The 25,245-nt window shown below is 45.6% G+C and overlaps 1 protein-coding gene across 1 annotated transcript in view; it reads right to left on the bottom strand.

Annotated features, from left to right (window-relative positions):
- Positions 1 to 870: 870 nt before the first annotated feature.
- Positions 871 to 25,245, bottom strand: part of LOC126106589 (uncharacterized) — a 486,316-nt gene continuing 461,941 nt past the window's right edge. Inside the window, exons 6-10 of the mRNA XM_049913291.1 lie at positions 22,376 to 22,573; positions 13,111 to 13,785; positions 8,442 to 8,654; positions 1,061 to 1,518; positions 871 to 952 (exon numbers count right to left, since the gene is read on the bottom strand). Of these exons, the coding sequence (XP_049769248.1) occupies positions 871 to 952; positions 1,061 to 1,518; positions 8,442 to 8,654; positions 13,111 to 13,785; positions 22,376 to 22,573 (1,626 nt within the window). The remainder of the gene's footprint in view (positions 953 to 1,060; positions 1,519 to 8,441; positions 8,655 to 13,110; positions 13,786 to 22,375; positions 22,574 to 25,245) is intronic.

The raw sequence follows: 25,245 nt of genomic DNA, 5'->3' as shown, positions 1-25,245 counted from the left end.
CTAGTCGACAAGCAACTACGGGTAATTCTACGGATGTTGGCCGCAGGCAGGTAATTCGAGGGTATGAAATTTAGTGTCTTAATATCTACGAATACTATTAGCAAGCATTTTTTTTTCAAATAATAGTTCAAATCTGCCTCCTCACGTGGAAATCCGAGGCGAGTTGAACGTCGGCGGAAATACCCGAAACTTCTTCCCGGGCTCGCGTCTCGCTCTCTACCCCTCGAATTTCTTCCGTGGGCTGGACTGAAACCGCCAGTTGTCCTCCCCTGTTATAGAGGTCACGCAAAATGAAACTGATCCGGAAAAATATTTTGTGCACCTTAAGACAGGCAACCCTACTTACATCAGCCACTCGCAGGACAGACAATGTAAGTTCAGTTGCCTATTTTAAGGTGTATGAAATATTTTCTCGGCCAGTTTTATTTCGGTCACCCTGAAAATGGATCATAAATTCGGATTGGAGGAAAGTGAGAATGGAACTTGGCTACGGCGTATCACAGGTACGGAACAGGCCTACGCCTTAAGTGATCAAGGGAGATAATGGAAAACCTAAATCGGCATTTGAAGTACTGTCCTTCCGAAAAGTGCCAGTGTTTTAGGGTTGTGCGAACTCACTCAGTAGTTACGGTAGAAGTTGCTGTTGCGATCAAGACTGTGAATAACACTCGTGCAGAATACACAAAGTGACCGCTGTGATTTTGCCTCTGACGTCGAACGTGATATCGACCTCTGCGAATTCTGTGGCTGGGACCGAGCAGCAACGCGTGCGTGTTCCGCCTCCGCCGCGCCGTTTGATGGCGGCAGAGCGGAAAGCGGGTGCCGTTCCTGCTGCTCCCGGCCCTACGGTCGAAGGCGTTCAGGTGGCGACTAGTAGAGCGTGTCCGAGTTGTCGGAGCTGTGCGTGGGCGTGGCGACGTGCGTGTTGCGCGTGGCGTCGCTGCTGTCGCCGCTGCCGCTCCACGACAGCGAGGCGGCCGCCAGACCGGCGCGCCCTCCGCCCCCGCCGCAGCCGCCCCCGCCGCCGCCGAGGCTGCTGCTGCTGGCGCCGCCCGCGCACACGGGCGACACCTTGCGGCGGCGGCTGCAGGCGGCGTCGACGATGGCGCGCGCCACCTTCTCGGTGCAGGTGAAGGCGAGGAAGATGAAGAGCCCCTGCAGCGTGTTGAGGGCCACGAAGGCGTACCACAGGCCCTCCTGGTCGAGGTAGCCGGCCAGCAGGCCGACGCTCCACGTGAGGCCCATCACGATGGCCAGGCGCACGTACAGCCGGAAGTCGCGGCGCGCGCCGCCGCCCGACGACGTGAACCGCGTCGTCGAGGTGGTCGCGAAGATGATGCGCGCGCTCGACACGAAGAAGGCCACGTTGCACACCATGACGACGGCCAGCGGCAGCGCGAAGAAGACGAGCAGCGCGTGCCGGTGGCCGAACCAGCACGTGTAGACGCCGAACGCCGGCCGCAGTTCGTCCGGCCAGCCGCCGTCGGGCGCCGCGTCCGCCGCCAGCGCCACCACCACCTGCGGGCGAGATCGGCGTTCAGCGTCGTCAGGGAGCAGCGTGGTTCGCTCACATTTATTTCATACATCTCTTTTATATTTCCTTGTACTAACAAGTTGTGCTTCCCCAAGCGGGATTTTTTTTCCGGGCATATGTATTCGTTTCAGCCAATCAATACCGAAGGATCAGCATTGTGGCGCCTCGTGTTGGCAAAAATAGTAACTTCTAACGTAAGCAATGATGGCATCCTCAACAACCGGCAGATGGCAGCATGTTGCCTCAATGTAAATCAGCGACAGCAATATTACAATTAAAAATAAAGCACTGCGAGGCAAAGAATAATGTTTTTAGTGGACCTCAATCTGTGAAGTTAAAGGGAATGAAAAATCATAAAAAAATATGTAGATACACTACTGGGTACTAAAATTGCTACACCAAGAAGAAAAGCAGATGAGAAACGGGTATTCATTAGACAAATATATTATACAGGGCTATTACAAATGATTGAAGCCATTTCATAAATTCACTGTAGCTCCATTCATTGACATATGGTCACGACACACTACAGATACGTAGAAAAACTCATAAAGTTTTGTTCGGCTGAAGCCGCACTTCAGGTTTCTGCCGCCAGAGCGCACGAGAGCGCAGTGAGACAAAATGACGACAGGAGCCGAGAAAGCGTATGTCGTCCTTGAAATGCACTCACATCAGTCAGTCATAACAGTGCAACAACACTTCAGGACGAAGTTCAACAAAGATCCACCAACTGCTAACTCCATTCGGCGATGGTATGCGCAGTTTAAAGTTTCTGGATGCCTCTGTAAGGGGAAATCAACGGGTCGGCCTGCAGTGAGCGAAGAAACGGTTGAACACGTGCGGGTAAGTTTCACGCGTAGCCCGCGGAAGTCGACTGGAGACCGACAGCGCCGACTTCATCTTTCAACAGGATGGTGCTCCACCGCACTTCCATCATGATGTTCGGCATTTCTTAAACAGGAGATTGGAAAACAGATGGATCGGTCGTGGTGGAGATCATGATCAGCAATTCATGTCATGCCCTCCACGCTCTCCCGACTTAACCCCATGCGATTTCTTTCTGTGGCGTTATGTGAAAGATTCAGTGTTTAAACCTCCTCTACCAAGAAACGTGCCAGAACTGCGAGCTCGCATCAACGATGCTTTTGAACTCATTGATGGGGACATGCTGCGCCGAGTGTGGGAAGAACTTGATTATCGGCTTGATGTCTGCCGAATCACTAAAGGGGCACATATCGAACATTTGTGAATGCCTAAAAAAACTTTTTGAGTTTTTGTATGTGTGTGCAAAGCATTGTGAAAATATCTCAAATAATAAAGTTATTGTAGAGCTGTGAAATCGCTTCAATCATTTGTAATAACCCTGTACTAGAACTGACAAGTGATTACATTTTCACGCAATTTGGATGCATAGATCCTGAGAAATCAGTACCCAGAACAACCACCTCTGGCGGTAATAACGGCCTTGATACGCCTGGGCATTGAGTCAGAGCTTGGACGCCATGTACAGGTACAGCTGCCCATTCAGCTTCAGCACAATACTACAGTTCATCAGGAGTAGTGACTGGCGTATTGTGACGAGCCAGTTGCTCGGCCACCATTGACCAGACGTTTTCAATTGGTGAGAGGTCTGGAGTATGTGCTGGCCAGGGCAGCAGTCGAATATTTTCTGTATCCAGAAGGGTCCGTACAGGACCTGCAACATGCATGCGGTCGTCCATTATCCTGCTGAAATGTAGGGTTTCGCAGGGATCGAATGAAGGGTAGATCCACGGGTCGTAACACATCTGAAATGTAACGGCCACTGTTCAAAGTGCCGTCAATGCGAACAAGAGGTGACCGAGGCGTGTAACCAATGGCACACCACACCACCACGCCGGGTGATATGCCGGTATGGCGATGACGTATACACGCTACCAATGTGCGTTCACTGCGATGTCGCCAAACACGGATGCGACCATCATGATGCTGTAAACAGAAGCTGGATTCATCCGAATAAACGACGTTTTGCCATTCGTGCACCAGGTTCGTCGTCGAGTACACAATCGCAGGCGCTCGTATCTGTGATGGAGCGTCAAGGGTAACCACAGCCATGGTCTCCGAGCGGATAGTCCATGCTGCTGTAAACGTCGTCGAACTGTTCGTGCAGATGGTTGTTGTCTTGCAAACGTCCCCATCTGTTGACTCAGCGATCGAGACGTGGCTGCACGATCCGTTACAGCCATGCGGATAAGATGCCTGTTATCTCGACTGATAGTGATACGAGGCCGTTGGGATCCAGTACGGCGTTCCGTATTACCCTCCTGAACTCACGGATTCCATATCTGCTAACAGTCATTGGATCTCGACCAACGCGAGCAGCAATGTCGCGGTACGATAAACCGCAATCGCCATAGGCTATAGTCCGACCTTTATCAAAGTCGAAAACGTGATGGTACGCATTTCTCCTCCTTACACTGCATCACAACAACGTTCACCAGGCAACGCCGGTCAACTGCTGTTTGTGTAAGAGAAATCGGTTGTAAAGTTTCCTCATGTCGGCACGTTGTAGGTGTCGCCAACGGCGCCAACCTTGTGTGAATGCTCAGAAAAGCTAATCATTTGCATATCACAGCATCTTCTTCCTGTCGGTTAAATTTCGCGTCTGTAGCATGTCATCTTCGTGGTGTAGCAATTTTAATGACCAGTAGTGTATTTAGTGAGAACATCAAACCACGAATCCTACCTGTATCAACCCTTGTTGCAGTAGCAAATCGATTTTTGAATGTGTGGCCTTCTTTTCTGCCATGATCCATCAAATACAACACTAATGTCCGTTACACCGCCATTCTCATTTACTGTATCTACAAGTGTAGTTCTCATAGATTTGTTGCAAGAGTCCACGCATTTACTAATAATTTAAGCGTACTTCTCACATTGTGTAGGTGTGTTTGGTAGATTCATGACAGCACCGAGTGGTCTACTACTACTACTCCCTTTCCCAATATACCAAAGTCCATATATACACATCAAAAATGTTTTCCATCACCCCCGTTCCCAGAACTCCTGAAGATTGACGTTGACTGTGTATATTGTATCACAGACACAGTCCCTTTGACTGTTCAGAGATGTCACCAAATCCGTCCACAGATGTAAACAACAATGCATGAAAAGTACCTATTAGACGGATGGGGTCCGACAGCCGATCAGTTCCAGTCATTCCATTAGGAAGGAGGTACACGGCTCGTGTTGTCTGTAGTTCAACCATGCCTAGACGGTCAATAACGCTGTTCGATCGCGTACGCATTGTTACTTTGTGCCAGGAACGGCTCTCAACAAGGGAAGTCTCCAGGCGTCTCGGAGTGAACCAAAGCGATGTTGTTCGGACGTGGAGGAGATACAGAGAGACAGGAACTGTCGATGATATGCCTCCTCGCTCAGGCCGCCCAAGGGCTACTGCTGCAGTGGACGACCGGTACCTACATACTACGGCTCGGAAGAACCATGACAGCAACGCCGCCATGTTCAATAATGCTTTTCGTGCATCCACAGGACGTCATGTTACGACTCAAACTGTGCGCAATAGGCTGCATGATGCGCAACTTCACTCCCGATGTCCATGGCGAGGTTCATCTGTGCAACCACGACACCACGCAGCGCGGTACAGATGGGCCGAACAACATGGCGAATGGATCGCTCAGAATTGGCATCACGTTCTGTTCACCAATGAGTGTTCGCATATAACCAGACAATCGTCGGACACGTGTTTGGAGGCAACCCGGTTAGGCTGAACGCCTTAGACACACTGTCAAAAAAATGGCTCTGAGCACTAACTTCTGACTTAACTTCTGAGGTCATCAGTCCCGTAGAACTTAGAACTATTTAAACCTAACGAACCTAAGGACATCACACACATCCATGCGCGCGGCAGGATTCGAACCTGCGGCCGTAGCGATCGCGCGGTTCCAGACTGTAGCGCCTAGAACCGCTCGGCCACTCTAGCCGGCTAGACACACTGTCCACCGAGTGCAGCAAGGTGGAAGTCCCCTACTGTTTTTGGGGTGGCATTATGTGGAGTCGACGTACGCCGCTGGTGGTCATGGAAGGCGCCATAACGGCTGTACGATACGTGAATGCCATCCTCCGACGGATAGTGTAACCCTATCGGCAGCATATTGGCGAGGCATTCGTCTTCATGGACCACAAGTCGCGTCCCCATCGTGCACATCTTGTGAATGGCTTCCTTCAGGATAATGACATTGCTCGACTAGAGTGGCGAGAATGTTCTCCAGATACGAACCCCATCGAACATGCCTGGGATAGAATGCAAAGGGGCTGTTTATGGACAAAGCGACGCATCAACCACTCTGAGGGATCTACACCGAATCGCCGTTGAGGAGTGAGACAATCTGGACCAACAATGCCTTGATGGAGTTGTGGGCCTTGATGGAGTTGTGGATAGTATGCCACGGCGAATACAGGCATGCATCAGTGTAAGAGGACGTGCTACTGGGTATTAGAGGTACCGGTGTGTACAGCAATCTGGACCACGGCCTCTGAAGGTCTCGCTGTATGGTGCTACAACATGCAATGTGTTTTTTCATGAGCAATAAAAAAGGCGGAAATGATGTTAATGTTGATCTCTATTCCAATTTTCTGTACAGGTTCCGGACCTATCGGAACCGAGGTGATGCAAAACATTTTTTGATGTGTCTAATATCCTCACATTGACTTCTTATAGTTCATTATTTGATAATTTGATAGAAGTTAGAAGTGACCTGTCAATAGCACAGTTTGTGCTATAATTTACAGTTTACTAACTAGTCCATTCCTAGCAGTCACATCTTCTAACAGCACTAAATACCCACCCTATAACATGCGTGCTACAGTCTCTTTCAACAATGGTATTAAGATATTCAAATAAGGATATTTACACCACTGACTTCATGAATAGGTGATATATCTCCTACACATTGATGCTGTGATTTTCTTTTTCATACACTGGGAGGAGTGACTACAGTCTTCTTACCACTACAACTATCACTTTGCACTGTTTCACTACTGATCAAAACTGATGTAGTTCTATAGCGCCTGTTTCATTTGTTCTGGCGTCTCTTGGATACGTTCTGGTTTAATCATCGTACGATGAGAGCTACGACACACAATTTCACTATAAACACCACTAATTACCAAATTTGAAAATATTTGTTTTGTTTTCAAAGGTTGACAAGCATATGAACATAGAATTTTTGATAACTGTGGTACCCAAATCCAAGGAGAGCAAAGCTAAACCACAGCGTCCTAGATTATGTAGCTTCTGAGATTTGAATATAAGTCTGAAAGGATGCAGATATCAATGCACAAATCTAACTGAATTCTTTTTTCAATTGGGGTCTGATCACACCTCAAATGAATCACTGTTTAATTTAAATTTGCTGAAGCTCTACCTCTGTCTTCGGACTGGTTTGCACCAATCACCAACAATTCTCTTTTAATAAAAGCTAAGCCAACGTGAAAAGAAAGCATATAAGCAAGTTTTTTAAATAAATTGATGAGTAGTTTAATTACTTGTTTTTAAGAATGCAGATTCATTTGTTTTTAGTATTTTCTTGCCAACATTCTTCAATTTTCTTTGAATTTCTTTACTTTTAGAACGTGAACCATCTTTGAAAATGCTGTATATAGCACTGAATTTATCTCTACGATCACTTTTTATCGGGCCATATGATTTCTTCCATTCCCAAGCCAATGAACTTCTCAGTATTTTGAATCAGACACAACGTTCGCAATTCAGTATACGCCTATCCATAAACTTTGCCGAAAAATTTAAGTAAAAGCTATTTATTGCGACTCAATTGCGACTCAGCAAGAAGCAAATATTGGAAAGACAGGCAATGACAGAGTGTAATCAACAGAAATGATTCAACGATACCGAAGGTACAACGAAATGTGTCAACTGTTTTCATTTGGTTACACTGTAATAGTACTTGAATTACGTAACCATTACGGCATCTCACCTGAACCTCTCACTACCAGCAATATTCTACTGTGTTTCTGTAAAATAGTTAACATATTTCTGTGACAACATTCAGATTTGATTTCATTAATGTAGAGGTACTTCGATAAGTCGATATGTATATATTGCAATGATATTATTCTTATGTGTATTCTTTCTTTTGTCACTATGATCATTGACGTACTTGTAACTCTGAGTTTTGGGCGCGTAAGCGGTTATTAGAGAGTCAAGCTTTGGTCGTCATGTTAGAAAGACGCAAATTGTAGTCAGTTTATGAAATGTGGGCTTTAACAGTGAGGAAGATATTTTCAAGTATGTTTTATATTGTGAAGTGATGTTTTGGAACGAGTTACGTGATATTGCAACAAAAGTGATACAAAAGAAGTGTAACTTAAATTCAAAGTACTGATTACTTTTTTACATCACCATTGTCCTAACTTGCAAAAGTTTAATCTTCAAGAATGGTTTATGAAACACATCTATGATACTTTTGAATATCGCAGAATAACACCTAGGCCTCTTTGCATCCGAGTTTGGAATCATCACTACCTAGCTTGTGGACGATTGAGCCATGAGTTCACAACGAGACCAGCGTGGCAAACACGAAAAGATGAGTGCCAAGTTTATCCATTATTTCAAGAAATGACTTTATTAACTGTACTCTAATGACACCTGCCACATAATATAACTTTGTTGTTGCCCGAAAATACAATATTTAGCAGCGTGAGCAACACTACAATCATAATTAATTTTTGACCTTTGCTGTGGTAGTGTTGTTAGAACACCCACAGACTCGTTTCACTCGACAGAATAACTGACTGAATAGACCATTTGGTTCGCTTGTCAACCAGAGAGGAGGAGTGGACTTGAGGAGATTGATGGGAGACCGGGTGGCTAGAACAAGATGCTCACCGACAGCATCGGCGCGGCCCAGCAGAAGGCGGAGTAGGCGGCGAACTTGTGCCACTGCTTGCCCGACGAGACGCGCAGCTCGGACGTGGCGAGCCGCAGCGTGCGCCACACGTCGAAGGCCATCGCCAGCGTCCAGCAGAAGGCCGCCAGGAACGAGTACTGCACCACCGCCGCCGCCGACACGCACCCCGCCGTCGGCCCCGTCGGAATCATCTGCGGAGACCGTCAATTGTTACACTGTTGACTACTCTGCTGCTAACCGCACTAAATATTCTTATTTAAAAACAGCGTACAAGAAGTAACACTGGAATGTCGAAGTATACATGGGGAGAAACTGTAATCGACGTTCCTCAGGTTTCGATATTGGATCCATTACTGTTCTTACCCTACACTGAGGTGACAAAAGTCACGGATACCTCCTAATATGGTGTCAGATCTCCTTTCGCCCGTCGTAGAGAAGCAAATTCACGTGGCATTGACCTAAAAAGTCGTTGAAAGTCCCCTGGAGAAATATTGAACCATACTCACACTACAGCTGTCCATAACTGCGAATGTGTTGCCAGTGCAGGAGTTTGCGCACGAACTGATCTCTCGATTATGGAACGTAAATGGTCCATAGGATTTATTTCGGGCGATTTGGCGGGCAAAATATTCGCTCGAACTGTGCAGTATGTTCTTCAAACCAATTGCAAACATGGCGCATTCCCATCTATAGAAAGGTCATCGTTGTTTGGAAACATGAAGTCCATGAGCATGCAGATGGTCTCCAAGTAGCTGAACATGACCATATCCAGTCAATGATCGGTTTCAGCTGGACCAGAGAACCAATCCACTCCATGTAAACACAACCCACAACTATACGTACATTTTGTAACAACCCACACCATTACAGAGCCACCAGCAGCTTCCACAGTGTGTTATTAAAAACTTGGGTCCAAGGCTTCGTGGGGTCTGCACCACACTCGAACCCTACCATCAACTGAAATCGGGACTCATCTGACCAGGCCACTGTTCTCCTGTCGTCTAGGATCCAACCGATATGGTCACCAGCCCTGGAGAAGCGGTGCAGGCGACGACGTGCTGTTAGCAAAGGCACTCGCCTCGGTCGCCTGCTGCCATAGCCCATTAACGCCATAATTCGCTGTATGATCCTAACGGATACGTTCGTCAGATTTTCCACATTTAGTCTGCGGTTACTTCACGCAGTGTTGCTTGTCTGTTAGCACTGACAACTCTACGCAAACGCCGCTGCTCTCTATCGTTAAATAAAGCCCGTAGGCCACTGCTTTGTCCGTGCTGAGAGATAATGCCCGAAATTTGGTATTCTTGGCACACTTTTGACATTTTGGTTCACGGAGTGTTGAATTCCCAAACTATTACCGACGTGGAATGCCCCAAATACCATTCCCCGTTCTGAATCTGTTAATTTCCGTCGTGCGGCCACAATGACTCTGAAGCCTTTACACATGAATCACCTGAATGCAAATGACTGTTCCGTCAACGCACTCCCCTTTTATACCTCATGTTCGCGGAACCGCCGTCTGTATGAGTTCACATCGCTATCCCATGACTCTTGTCACCTCAGTATATGTTGTGGTGCCTGACTTGCTGTGAGAGGTCTGCTTTTAGAGACACAACCATAAATACCTCCAACTAAATCATCGTCTTACCATCGTTACTTCCTTGATGCTCAGCATGTGATGTAAATGATTCCATTAACAGTTCCCTTCGCAAGACAGGGTGGCATATAAACATTGTTCTGCGATAAGCCACAGAACACGTTTAACTATACTGAGTTTCAGGTTGAAGTTTTTCGCAGGGATTTTGCAGCCCCCTCAAGCAAACATCGCCTCTATTCGTTGAGGTGAAATGTATATTCATTGCTAAAAATTAAGTGCAGGACGAACGTTTAAATGTCCATATTTCTTACCATGATGCCAGAAAATTCAGTATGCTTCTCTTCGTCATTTTTAACAAGGTCTACAGAGGTTGTCAGTGGTAGGAACTGTGCAGCAAATGGCACCACAAAATTCGCCATACAGTTAGTTGGTTGAGGTATTCCTAGTTCCATACTAAGTTTATTGGTTGAGTTACTTGGACTATGCATCAAACTTAGTTAAATTCGTGTCCTCATCTAATACACGCTCGGCCCATCCTTCGTCCTTTGCAGAGACTTGTTGATATTACTAAACTAACATGTCATGCTTTTTCTAGTTGGTAATTCAATACCGAAGCGAGACGAAATGCCCTTTGCACTGAAATTGACAACTCATTTGTTCTAAAGTGAGGAACCTGCTGTCCGTTGGTGCGAGAACTCTAGCCACCGTTGAGGCAACTACCAGCTTTTTGAAGTCGTTGATGGATGGCTTAGAAACTTTCCTTTACAATGGTATGTGGATTATTTAGATACATTTTATATTTCATTAAATGAAAGTTGGTTAAAGTGGATCTATTTTTCTGATTAACTGTATAAAAAAGATGACATGTGAAACAACATTGTATTCTACATTAAATATAAAATTGTATTGTTTGTCAGATTAATTATGTCAGCACAGCAAGTTAAATATGTATGCTCATTGTTGGAGATGGGACAGGTCGGTCGAAGACTTATGCAATTACAAGGAAAATGACAAAGCTACAGTTAGCAAGAACAGCTATGTACAAATCTGGTATGTTACCTTCAGACTACTATATGTGTAGTCCAGTTTTCTAGTTCTTTTCTTTTAGACTACTGTTTTTGGATGCGTTGTTTTTTAAATTACAGAACAGTCTAGCACATCTATTCAATGTCATCTTTTACTCGTAGTCATAAAATAACTGATGCACAGACACTTAGTAATTACGATAATTTCACTCTCAGTGGGAGAGCAGGGAATGTACCACGTTCAGGTCTCACTCAGTTTCTTTAAAATAATTTCGTTTCATTTGTTCAACTGCCACAAGGTAAATTGCTTTCCTTATTGTCTCCCAAATGTCTCTGGGGGCATTACACCCATAACGCCTCCTCCTGGCATAGTTCGGATACAATGTTTTTAATTCTATACATCCCATTTCACCGAAACGGTGCAAAGCGACAGAGGTGGAACGGAATCCATTTTGCAGAAGGACTGAGCATTTACGAAATACTGCTACAGGCCAACTGTACCTTAACTACTGAATGACTCGTTCGTATTGCAACACTCACAACTTGCGTGTTACTGTGTGATCTTCTTAGATGGGTATCAGGAAGTTATTTAGTTTCCTGAGATAGACTGCATTCGACTATTGTAGTATAGATGGGGCGAAACCGACGGCACTCTTCATGAGTGGTTTGACAGGAAGCCAGGGCAGCAGACAAATTAGCAAAGGCGAGGTGTTGTTGTCCGAGCCCTCTTGAATTTCCAGCGAACATACGTAAAACGTATTATTCTAACTTTCTGTAACAATTCTTTATTAGTTTCGGTTAACGCTGGGGAGAAGCCAGCAACGCCAAATTTCGCAGAGAACATTGTACTTCAAGGCACGCACAAAAGCAGAAAAATAACATGTGTAATAATGAAAATAATTCTTTAAATTTAAATAACAACTTATGAAAGTAGCAAGTGTCACACTTTTCTTGCTCCCAGAATGAATGTTTCACTCTACAGTAGATTTTATACTGTTTTTTAATTCCTTGGCAGAATAAAACTGTGTGCCGGATCAGGATTCGAAGTCAGAACATTGCCTTTCACAAGCAGTGCTCTTACTCACTAAACTGCCAGCCAGGCAGGTGTTGCAGTATCTCCCATAACTGTGGGCGGAATCTCTGCTTTCCAAACGTCACAGAACCTCTCCTGCATACTCTTCTACACTGCCACATCTCGAAGAAAGGATATTGCAGAGTAAAGGTATAGCAACAGCTTAGGTCGTCAAATCTTCGGCTCTGTAATGGAAAGCACGCTGTTTCGATAAACAATGACCGTTATATTGTTGTAATATGACAGCAAGTTTAATATCAGTTCCTTACTTGTGAAAATGAAGAACTTAAGTTTCTTTGGCACAATCTTTATGAATCATGTGCTGCACCTCAGCAATAGTACATATATAATGGAAAGGAAAACAATAGCGTATAATAATGTGAGATGTTCCTCAAGAGTCTGTACTAGGACCACTGATTTCTCTCCACACTTGTACGAAGTATCTTTTGCGCTCTGCCACTGCAGCTATTCCGCTATTGCGGCCGAGATTCTGACAACTCATCTGCTACCACGAAGGAAGAAAACAGCAAAAATCTTAGTGATGAGGTAGAATAAGAGATGTACCTATCCCTGCGTGGATGCAGTATATCTTTTGTACCTTGGCACTGCAGTGAGCACCCTTTCGCCGCTGAGGGTCTGATCTCTGACCTACTTGCGATATGGAACGAACAGCATAAGACTTAATGGAGAGATATAATCTGAGATGTCATTTAGGAGTCAAGTCTTGGGCCACTGTTAAATTCCTTGCAGTTGTACTGCACATTTTTTGTGATCTATCACTGTAGTGACTACGTCTTTCCTGACGACTGACTCCCATGTCAAGAAGAAAGTGTGGTAAGCAAGATACATAATGTTTGTTGTTCCCCACGGGTCGTTATTAGGACCAATGTAGTTTTGCCTGCACATATACGGAGCACGTCAATGAAATTAGCACCTTTCTGCTGCGGACTAACCTGCGAGGCTATGAAGGCGATGTAGCCGCAGAGGAGTGCGACGCAGAGCGAGGCGAGGTTCTTGCCCGACAGGTTGCGCAGCTCGGGCAGCGCCGCGAAGGCGGCCAGATGCAGCACCAGGAAGACGACGGACACGCCGAGCCCTGCCAGCGTCACGTAGCCCATGTAGGGCCCGAACTTGGGCAAGTAGCGGCGGCCCACGGTGGCGCAGATCTCGAGCATGCCGTCCGGGTGCCGCAAGTACTCCGTCCTGGAGAACGTCAGCCCGTACAGGGGGACGGTCACCGAGCCGTTCTCGGGACCCAGTACGTACTCGCCCGGCTGCAGCACGAACTTGGGGCAGGTGAGGAATTCCTGCGAGAAGTTGGCGCGCAGGTCGGTGATGTAGCGCGGGTCGCCGGTGTGGTTGCCGCCGGCGCCGTCGGGGTGGTACCACTGGCTGTGGTTGAACGCGTCGGGGCCCAGCGTGCTGCCCTCCTCGTCCTTGAGCGTGTACGAGTGGTTGCCGCCGCCGCTGCCGGCCCAGTCGTCCTCCTCGCTGGAGTCTTCGACCTGTACGGCGATGCACTCGCCGTGGTAGTACTCGCGGTGTCCCGTGCACACCACGAACCGGCACTGCTGGAAGAACGGGTCGTACAGCTCGTTCTCAGACTCGCACGGACTCGTCAGACCCACCTGTCGACAAACGGAAACACAGTGTGATACGCTGCCTTTCGTGGTTAATACGACTGACTGCAATGTTTCGGTCGTCAGTTGGATGACTAGTCTGATTCAGCTCTGATCTATCCTGTACACATCTCTTCAGCTCTGCGTAACTACGGGATCTTCATCCACTTGAGCTAGGTTACTGTACTTACGTCTTGATCTCCCTCCGCAGTATGCTCTCCCAAACTCCCCAGACACAATCTCTCCATCGCCAGAGTTAACTACTCTCCGATGACTCAGAATGTATTGTAACCAAATGATACCTTTTTTAAATGGAGTTGTCACACAAATTTCTTTTCTCCCCAATTCGAATCGGTATATCTTCATTAGTTACCTGGTCTATCTGTCTACAGCGATCTTCTGTAAGATCGCGTTTGAAAAGCTTGTATTTTGTTCATCAACCAGATCGATTTACTTAAACGATCTGGTTAATTGTATTGACAACGGCATTAGACTGTTTGCCGATGATGCTGTAGTCTACAGGAAAGTAGTATCATACGAAAGTTGTGAACAAATCAATGAGGATTGAGGATTTGCAGAAAATAAATGCGTGGTGTAATGAATGTCAATTATCTATCGTAAGTGTAACCTACCGCGTATAACAAGGCGAAATGTACGAGTACAAAATAAATGCCCAGTCTTTGGAAGCGGTAACATCCCTTAAGTATCTGGGTGTAACTATTCGATATGATCTCAAATGGAATGATCAGATTACACAAGTAGCGGCTAAGGCAAACTCTAGATTGCGGTTTATTGGCAGAATCCTGAAGCGATGCAGTCCTTCAACAAAGGAAATAGCTTACAATACTTTGGTTCGTCCAGTCTTAGAGTATTGCTCATCTGTATGGGGCCCTTATCAGTTGGATCTGATTCAAGAGACTGAGGAGGTCCAAAGAAGAGCGGCAAGATCCGTGACTGGTACATTTAGCCATCGCGGGAGCGTTACAAATCTCATAGAAAGTTTGAAGTGGGACACACTTGCAGATAGACGGCGCGCTAAACGGAAGGGGCCGCTCACTAAATCCTGAAACCCGACCTTCGCCGAGCATATATTATTACCACAAACTTTCAAATCGCGCAATGATCACCATTCAAAGGTAAGGGAAATTAGAGCTCGTACTGAGGCGTTCAGACAGTTGTTTATTCCCCCGCGCGATCCGCGTGAGGAACAAGGGGGGGATATGACTTTGGCGAGAATTGTGCCCTCCGTCACACACCGCTTGGTGGGTAGCGGAGTATATATGTAGATGTAGATGTAGAATGAAGGTTAAAAATTACACTGTACAATACACAGCTTTACTACTTTACTTTTATTAAAGAAGATCGATTTCGGTCACTAACCTAACCATCTTCGGGTCCCAAGAAGATATTCAGCTACGGATTGCAATGCATAATTAAACTCTTAGAACGTTCCATAAATACAGCTGCTTGCTTGTGAGATTCATGTCTTGTAAACATAAACCACGCCTGTACCAACTCTATTCCTTTTGGGTTCAAAGTATTACTGGGAAATTTTAAGAGTTCCATTGGACATTGCAATTGTGCACTGCATAGCTGAATACCTTTTTGGAGCCCGAATATTGTCGGATTCATGACAGAAATGGATCGTCTTTAACACAAAATAAAGAGTACGTCTGTGTATTACACTATGCAATTTTTAAACTTCTGAAATTGTCAGTTATTTTCTTCATCAACAGCAAAACTCCCCTACTATTTCCATTGCCTCACTTCCTAATCTAATTCCCTGTACACAGCCTGAGTTATTTAAATTCCATCCGTTTTATTTTAGTTTTGCTGTTGTTTATGTTACAATCTCTCTTCAAGATAGTATCCACTCCGCTCAATTGACCTTCCAAATTCTACCTGTTACAGGAAGAATTAAAATATCGTTGACAAATGTTAAATCTTTTATTTTCTTCTCCAGAACTTTAATTCCCTTTCAAATCTCTTTTTGGTTTCCTTTCTTATTGACGTATTACGTCATTGTAAGCGGCAGTCAAATAAAAAGGAGACAGTTTCGAAAAAAGTAAGTAGGCCATTTATTATTTGAAAAGTAACTGCCATATCTGTTCAGACATTTGCCCCAATGAAAGCCAAACTACGGAACCACGATTGTGTCCAGGCGATCACCTCTTCGTTCGAAGCAAGTCGACGGTCACGAATGACTTCCTCCAGGGATCCAAAAACATTTAAATCATATGGGGAGAGATCGGAACTTTAAGGAGGATGTGTAAAGGCTTTCCAGCGAAACTTCTGCAAAGTGCTCGACACAACAGGCACCCAAGCTCCGAGGAAGTCACGGTGACATTTTTCTGTGACGGCGAGAACCCACTCCTCATTAACTTTCTGGAACACGGCGCCATAGTTAACGCACTACGGCACGCGACACTTAACAAAACTAGAAGCGCGCCATCAAGTCCAAATGCCCAAGAATGTTGACGGACGTTATCATTCAGTTGTAGTATAATGATCGCCCGCGTGCTGCCAAAGTTGTTTCGATTGCGCTGCAGAAGTGTCGCTGAAAATCCCGAAAACGTCCTCGATGTCTCTCCCCATCTGACTTCCATATTTTACGAGCTCTGCAGAAAGTCATTCGTGGTCATCGATTTGCTTCGGACGGAAAGGAGCACGCCTGAATACTACCATTGCTCCTTAGGCAGTCGCAAACATTCTTCTTCGAAGGCGTTGACCGTCTTGTCTCACAATGGAATAAATGTATCAGCAGATATGGCAATTCATTTAGAAATAATGAATAGTTTACTTACTTTTTTCCCTCTGTGGCGTTTTGATTTGACTTTCCCTTATACTGAAACACGGATAAGAAGAGAATCGTTTTTGACAAACTGCCTATTGGCTTCTGTCTCGGGTTCTTCGGCCGACGTTCATATAATGATTTTTCTGACGTTTCGCCAGCACGAGTGGCTGGCATTGTCAAAGCTTCACCCTCCATTGCCGGTGGTGAACTGGAGCCGAGCTCGCGGCCGCAGACTATATGTACCTGGCGCGCCAACGTCCGAGGGCTTCCCCGGGGTCATTTCCGCTGCGGTTCTCCTCTTGCTACCTGCGACGGTCGTTCTCTGCAGTACGGGAAGCCAGGAGCCGTTTACCTTAAGGCTTTCCTCTTTCTTGTTGATACTGTTCGCGTGTTTTTGGATTTCTACAGCTTCTCTGAACAAGCGCGTGTGATAGTGCTTCTCTACAGCCAGAACTTCAGTGTCGGCGAATTTTATTACGTGGTCGGTCTCATTCAGTGCGTGCTCTGCCACGGCCGATTTCTCCACCTGCCCCAACCTGCAATGTCGCTTATGCTCTTTGATCCTGGTGTTGATGGATCGTTCAGTCATTCCGACATAAACTTTTCCGCATGTGCATGGTATACGGTATATTCCCGACATTGCAAGTGGGTCTCTTTTCTCCTTCGCCGATCTAAGACACTCTTTGATCTTCCGTGTCGGTTTGAAAATCGTCTTTACGCCATGTTTGCGCAATATCCGGCCGATTCTGTCCGTCACTCTGGGAATGTATGGCAGAAAGGCCGTACCCGACATTTCTTTTTCTGGTTGCTTACTTCGGCGAGTGTTTGGCTTTGTTACACCACCATCATCATCATCATCATCATTTAAGACTGATTATGCCTTTCAGCGTTCAGTCTGGAGCATAGCCCCCCTGATACAGTTCCTCCATGATCCCCTATTCAGTGCTAACATTGGTGCCTCTTCTGAAGTTAAACCTATTACTTCAAAATCATTCTTAACCGAATCCAGGTACCTTCTCCTCGGTCTGCCCCGACTCCTCCTACCCTCTACTGCTGAATCCATGAGTCTCTTGGGTAACCTTGCTTTTCCCATGCGTGTAACATGACCCCACCATCTAAGCCTGTTCGCCCTGACTGCTACATCTATAGAGTTCATTCCCAGTTTTTCTTTGATTTCCTCATTGTGGACACCTTCCTGCCATTGTTCCCATCTACTAGTACCTGCAATCATCCTAGCTACTTTCATATCCGTAACCTCAACCTTGCTGATAAGGTAACCTGAATCCACCCAGCTTTCGCTCCCATACAACAAAGTTGGTCGAAAGATTGAACGGTGCACAGATAACTTAGTCTTGGTACTGACTTCCTTCTTGCAGAAGAGAGTAGATCGTAACTGAGCGCTCACTGCATTAGCTTTGCTACATCTCGCTTCCAGTTCTTTCACTATGTTGCCATCCTGTGAGAATATGCATCCTAAGTACTTGAAACTGTCCACCTGTTCTAACTTTGTTCCTCCTATTTGGCACTCAATCCGTTTATATTTCTTTCCCACTGACATTACTTTCGTTTTGGAGATGCTAATCTTCATACCATAGTCCTTACATTTCTGATCTAGCTGTGAAATATTACTTTGCAAACTTTCAATCGAATCTGCCATCACAACCAAGTCATCCGCATATGCAAGACTGCTTATTTTGTGTTCACATATCTTAATCTCACCCAGCCAGTTTATTGTTTTCAACATATGATCCATAAATAATATGAACAACAGTGGAGACAGGTTGCAGCCTTGTCTTACCCCTGAAACTACTCTGAACCATGAACTCAATTTACCGTCAACTCTAACTGCTGCCTGACTATCCATGTAAAGACCTTTAATTGCTTGCAAAAGTTTGCCTCCTATTCCATAATCTTGTAGAACAGACAATAACTTCCTCCTAGGAACCTGGTCATATGCCTTTTCTAGATCTATAAAGCATAGATACAATTCCCTGTTCCACTCGTAACACTTCTCCATTATTTGCCGTAAGCTAAAGATCTGGTCCTGACAACCTCTAAGAGGCCTAAACCCACACTGATTTTCATCCAATTGGTCCTCGACTAATACTCGCACTTTCCTTTCAACAATACCTGAGAAGATTTTACCCACAACGCTGATTAAAGAGATACCTCTGTAGTTGTTACAATCTTTTCTGTTTCCATGTTTAAAGATTGGTGTGATTACTGCTTTTGTCCAGTCTGATGGAACCTGTCCTGAGTCCCAGGTCATTTCAATTATCCTGTGTAGCCATTTAAGACCTGACATTCCACTGTATTTGATGAGTTCCGACTTAATTTCATCCACCCCAGCCGCTTTATTGCACTGCAATCTATTGACCATTTTTTCCACTTCCTCAAATGTGATCCTATTTCCATCATCATTCCTATCCCATTCTACCTCGAAATCTGAAACATTACTGATCGCATTTTCACCTACATTGGGTAACTCTTCAAAATATTCCCTCCATCTGCCCAAGGCATCCACAGGATTCACCAGCAGTTTTCCTGACCTGTCCAAAATACTTGTCATTTCCTTCTTACCTCCCTTTCGAAGACTGCTAATTACACTCCAGAATGGCTTTCCAGCAGCTTGACCCATAGTCTCCAACCTGTTTCCAAAGTCTTCCCACGATTTCTTCTTGGATGCTGCAATTATCTGTTTGGCTTTGTTTCTTTCTTCTAATATAATTTGTGGAGTACCCATTGCTCCTCAGGACAGTTTCCAGGTGTTGCATTTCTCGTTTGAGGTGTTGCGGCTCACATATTCGTCCTGAGATCAGCGAAGGAGAAAAGAGACCCACAAACAATGTATTTACCTTAATAGTCATCAAAAGTCATAATATGTATAGCAGTTCATGACATCCAGTCTTACAAGTTTCAAAACTCCGCCATTTCTCTCCCCACATCCACCACTGCTGGCGGCTCACCTCCAACTGTGCAATGCTACGCGCTGTTCACATCCAGCTGCCCAACACTACAATGGCAGACAACAATGCAAACTAGCCACAGACTGCACGCAGCACAGCCAGTGATTTTCATACAGAGCGCTACGTGACGTTGCCAATAAGAAAACATAAACAGCCTACTTACAATAGGTTTAAGTGTCAGGAATCAGGAATTCCTTTCTGAAAGTATTTGTATGGAGTGTAGCCATGTACGGGAGTGAAACATGGACGATAAACAGTTTAGACAAGAAGAGAATAGAAGCTTTTTAAATGTGGTGCTACCGAAGAATGCTGAAGATTAGATGGGTATATCACGTAACTAATGAGGAGGTTCTGAACAGAATTGGGGAGAGAGAAATTTGTGATACAACTTGACTAGAAGAAGGGATCGATTGATAGGACGTATTCTGAGGCATCAAGAGATCACCAGTGAGCCGTGCGTGGCTCGTGTTCGTGACATTTCTTATTCTACATCTTGTTTTTATCGTACTGCCACGTCGTTATGTTAATTTTCAATTACTGGCGTCACTGAGTTGCTGCCTTGCCTGCCCGTGAGCGGCAGCAGCAGCGCTTATCGATATAGGCCCTGCCGTATTATCTTTGCTTGACCGCTATTACTTCCCGGTTGTCATGTGCTGTGAGTTAGTTCGGACCTGGCAGTGTTTGACTTAGCACGCGGCATAAGTTCAGTCGGGGCGCGGCAGCAGTGAAGTTCGGACAGCCATGACTCGCCCGACGGTTGCCAACACACGTGATTGGAGTGGGGACCACTTTCGTTGGTCGTCGATCGGTCGTCTTGCCGGACGACGTGTATTTTGCCGGCGATCGCTTATGGGTTGGCTGTGTGCGTGCCGACTTATTATTCGTCCCTGTTATTGTACAGTCACTGCCGTTAGCATTGTTTATTTCTTCGTGCAAGTGTTCGTGAAACTGTGTGTAGTTTGTGTGATTTTGACTGAAAAGTTATTTTAAATGTGGTTGGTTGGTTGGTTGTTTCGGAGAAGGAGACCAGACAGCGAGGTCATCGGTCTCATCGGATTAGGGAAGGACGGGGAAGGAAGTCGGCCGTGCCCTTTGAAAGGAACCTGGAGCGATTTAGGGAAATCACGGAAAACCTAAATCAGGATGGCCGGACGCGGGATTGAACCGCCGTCCTCCCGAATGCGAGTCCAGTGTCTAACCACTGCGCCACCTCGCTCGGTTTTTAAATGTGGTCAGCGTACTGGCTCTGAGGAGTCGGTCGGTTGGTGTGGATCAGCCAGGAAATCTCCGCGCGGCGCAGTAGGCCGGACCCGAAGGCGGTCTCTGCGCTTTGTCGGAGTGTGTGGCAGCTGTTCCGATTGCTACGAGGTTCGTGGCTCACTGACGCAGGACATAAAAGTTGAGTGGTGATTTAATTACCGAAGCCAGACTGTTCACATTGTGCGGTTGCTTTTCATGGTTGGCTGTTTGGGGTATTCCCGCAAGTTCAAAAATGGTTCAAATGGCTCTGAGCACTATGCGACTTAACTTCTGAGGTCATCAGTCGCCTAGAACTTAGAACTAATTAAACCTAACTAACCTAAGGACATCACACACATCTATGCCCGAGGCAGGATTCGAACCTGCGACCGTAGCAGTCCCGCGGTTCCGGACTGCGCGCCTAGAACCACTAGACCACCGCGGCCGGCATTCCCGCAAGTTACAGCGAGTGTTCGAGTTGGCGAAAGTTTGGCCACCGTTCGGAGGAGTTTAACTGTGTTTTGGTTATTTGAAGTCCAAGTGCACCAGCGGAATTTTCTGGCGCGGACGTTAGCGTTCTGGTTAAATGCCCTGGCCGCTGACTTAAAATTCAGGCAGTTTCCTTTCCTCACCGCGCTGTCGCTGTCCAACACGTGTGTGTAGTTTTGACAGGTTATGCATACTTGGTTGTGGGCGGCTACACCTTTTACGTTTTGGCTTTTGGAGTTCTTTGTGTACTGGTCGGGTGGAAAGCAAGTCGTCTTGTCGGTGGGTCCGTTGACTGTCTCTTGGTTGGGTTGTCGGCGGATCAGATATAGTTGGGCCGACTACCTGTCTCCCCTAAGCGAACGTTAATATTTCAAGTGCAGACCGACCCCCGGAAACTTCTGAGCTCCGCTGGCTGTATTGCCTTTTCTTATTGGTGTTTGATTGTGTATTTTAATGGCTCACAGCCTATGGTTTGAATTTGTATGCTTTTAGTTGTGTTTTAAATCATGGGCCTTCAGCCGTTTCAAAAATTAAAGAGGTTGTGCCCCTAAGCCATAAGATTGTGTGACATATTCAGTCGATAGTTAAGCTCGGAAATTTGTGTTGTAATGTTTGGGCAACTAAATAAAGTTGTATGTGTTCGAGTGTAACTGATAGCCGCTCATTTTTGGCCCCTTTCCACAATTCCAACTAACTGTTCTGTCCTGCCTATTAACCAGGCGTTTCAACCAATTTAGTACTGGGGTGAAGCGTAGGGGGGGGGGGGGGAGGGGTAAAAATCGCAGAAGGAGACCAAGAGATGAATACAGAAAGCAGATTCAGAAGGATGTAGGTTGCAAATAGTACTCGGAGATGAAGAGTCTTGAGCAGGATAGAGTAGCATGGAGAGCTGTATCAAACCAGTCTCTGGACTGAGGACCACAATAACATCAGTAGCGTGTGAATTAATTTCACTACACCGCAACATCTTCACCAGTTACCACCACCCAATCCAACTCCTCCCATCCCTGCCATACAGCAAGCTTGGCGACGGTGACAGGACAGTCCGAGTGCGCTGAGGGGCTGTGGGAGTGGCCAGTCGCGGCAGGGTGCAGTCGCTCTCGGTACTCACCGGGTCGGAGCCGCCGAGGTCGAAGATGACGGCGAAGGCGCCGGGAGTGAAGTCCTTGTGGAAGAGGGAGCGCGTGACGGCCCGGCTGCACGCCAGGTACTGCACGGGCACGTTGTTGCAGACGGCGCAGTGCGGGTTGCGGTAGCCGTCGCTGCCGCGGAACACGTGCGCCGTGTACGCCTCGCAGCGCAGCCGAACCTGCCGGCACAGTACACACTGTCTGCACCTCGCACTCACGGGACAGATGATCCACTGTAGCAACGTCAGCTGTATAAATGTTTTTCAATCACTCTCCGGCTTCAAGAAGTTTCACTTCATCTGAGACAATAGACTTAAATACGTGTCTCATTGTCACGCCTGTTATAAGAACGTTTTTCACTCACTCTCTAGCGAGCAGTGTTTCCACTTACCGACTTGTTCAGTCTTACTGAATCATGAGTAGGGTTGACAACTTTCATAGAGGCAAATAACGTTTCTTATTTCAAGGTGAGGTAAATAAAAAGTGTATTCGTAAGAATTAAGTATTTTCAAAATTTATGTCTATTCACTTAGATAAGAATTTTTTTCATTTCTTGCATTAAATATCATTTTTTGCTGGTTTCAACAGTTATATAATTGGTGCTACATTTTACATTTATATTTACATAAAAAAAGCACTCCGTCTTCAGGCCACGAGTGGCCTACCGGGACCATCCGACCGCCGTGTCATCAGACGAGGAAGCGGATAGGAGGGGGGGTGGGGTCACTGCTCTCCCGGTCGTTATGATGGTATCCTTGACCGAAGCCGCTAGATTCGGTCGAGTAGCTCCTCAATTGGCATCACGAGGCTGAATGCACCCCGAAAAACGGCAACAGCGCATGGCGGCCTGGAGGGTCACCCATCCAAGTGACGACCACGCCCGATAGCGCTTAACTTCGGTAATCTCACGAGAAGGAGAACCGCTGCGGCAAGGCCTTTGCCTTATATTTACATAAAGGAACAATTATTGTTTAACTGAAATTTATTTACCTAGTCATAGTTCATGTAAAACCGAAAAGGCTGAACAAGTCTGTAAGTGAAGACTGCTCCCTGGGGAAAGAGTGAAAAACATTGTATAACTGACGTAACTGTCAGAGATATGTGTAAGTGTCTCTCTTCCTGCTACTTTGTACCGATCGCTGACAATTCCCTCTCAATAAATGGTGAGATGACGTGAGCAGAAAGCAAACAGGATAAAAATGCTTTAAAATTGTTTTGTGACTTAATCACCCGCTTTTTAGGCATATACAGCTACTTGCAGCCAGTATTTTTCGGGAAAAGTGTTTATCATCATTAGTTAATTTTCTATGAATTTCTTTAATTAATATATTTTCAGAATGGTTCAAATGGCTCTGAGCACTATGAGACTTAACAGCTGTGGTCATCAGTCCCCTAGAACTTAGAACTACTTAAACCTAACTAACCTAAGGACATCACACACATCCATGTCCGAGGCAGGATTCGAACCTGCGACCGTAGCAGTCGCGCGGTTCCGGACTGCGCGCCTAGAACCGCGAGACCACCGCGGCCGGCATTTTCAGTATACGAACCACACTTGCGCATACTGTACATCGCGTTGAATTTGTCTTGAGGACCACTTTTTATCCAGTCATATGATGTCTCACATTTTCACGCCACTGAGAGTTTCGGTGGCTTGATCCAAACAGAAAGTTCACAGCTAACATTCATAAACATGGACGAAAAACTGAACTAAAAGCATTTTATAGGCACTCGGTAAAAACTTCAGGCTAGTCCAGTTATCTGTCTCAGTGATGCACAGCGGGTGTGAAATTCGTTACACACTGCTTACACTTTACAATGTGACCTAGATGTACGTTTAACTTGGAATTCGAAGCAACATTGTGTGAAATACTATAGCTGTTACTTTTTACAGACGGGGAAATGTAAACATCTTTGTGGGAATGGATGTGATTTGTATATACACAGCTGGTGATGTAATTTGCTGTACAAAATATTTACCTTTCACACAGATAAATGGCTGAATAAGTGTGTAAAGGTTAGGTTCAAATAATTGTTAATTAATAGACATCATCACACCTTTTCAATAAAATGGAATGCAGACTGTAGCTAAAATTTCGCAATTTCTTCTTCACATAACACTAAGGGAATATTTACGCTCAATTTGGTACCTCCAGCGATAAGGAAAGTTAATTAATTACGTATTAATTGTATCTGGGACCACTTAATCCACAGAAACATATTCACCAGTTTAAAATGATGTAAAGAGGAATTAGTCTATTCAATACATTACTAAACTGACATGTTGTTGTTGTGGTCTTCAGTCCTGAGACTGGTTGGATGCAGCTCTCCATGCTACTCTATCCTGTGCAAGCTTCTTCATCTCCCAGTACCTACTGCAACCTACATCCTTCTGAATCCGCTTAGTGTATTCATCTCTTGGTCTCCCCCTACGATTTTTACCCTCCACGCAGCCCTCCAATACTAAATTGGTGATCCCTTGATGCCTCAGAACATGTCCTACCAACCGATCCCTTCTTCTGGTCAAGTTGTGCCACAAACTTCTCATCTCCCCAATCCTATTCAATACTTCCTCATTAGTTATGTGATCTACCCACCTAATCTTCAGCATTCTGCTGTAGCACCACATTTCGAAAGCTTCTATTCTCTTCTTGTCCAAACTATTTACCGTCCATGTTTCACTTCCATACATGGCTACACTCCATACAAATACTTTCAGAAATGACTTCCTGACACTTAAATCTATACTCGATTTTAACAAATTCCTCTTTTTCAGAAACGCTTTCCTTGCCATTGCCAGTCTACATTTTATATCCTCTATACTTCGACCATCATCAGTTATTTTGCTCCC

This window comes from Schistocerca cancellata, chromosome 1 (genome assembly GCF_023864275.1).
Source record: "Schistocerca cancellata isolate TAMUIC-IGC-003103 chromosome 1, iqSchCanc2.1, whole genome shotgun sequence".
Lineage (NCBI taxonomy): Eukaryota > Metazoa > Arthropoda > Insecta > Orthoptera > Acrididae > Schistocerca > Schistocerca cancellata.
Note: the sequence above shows the minus strand (reverse complement) of the source record. Positions and strands in the feature narration are given on the sequence as shown.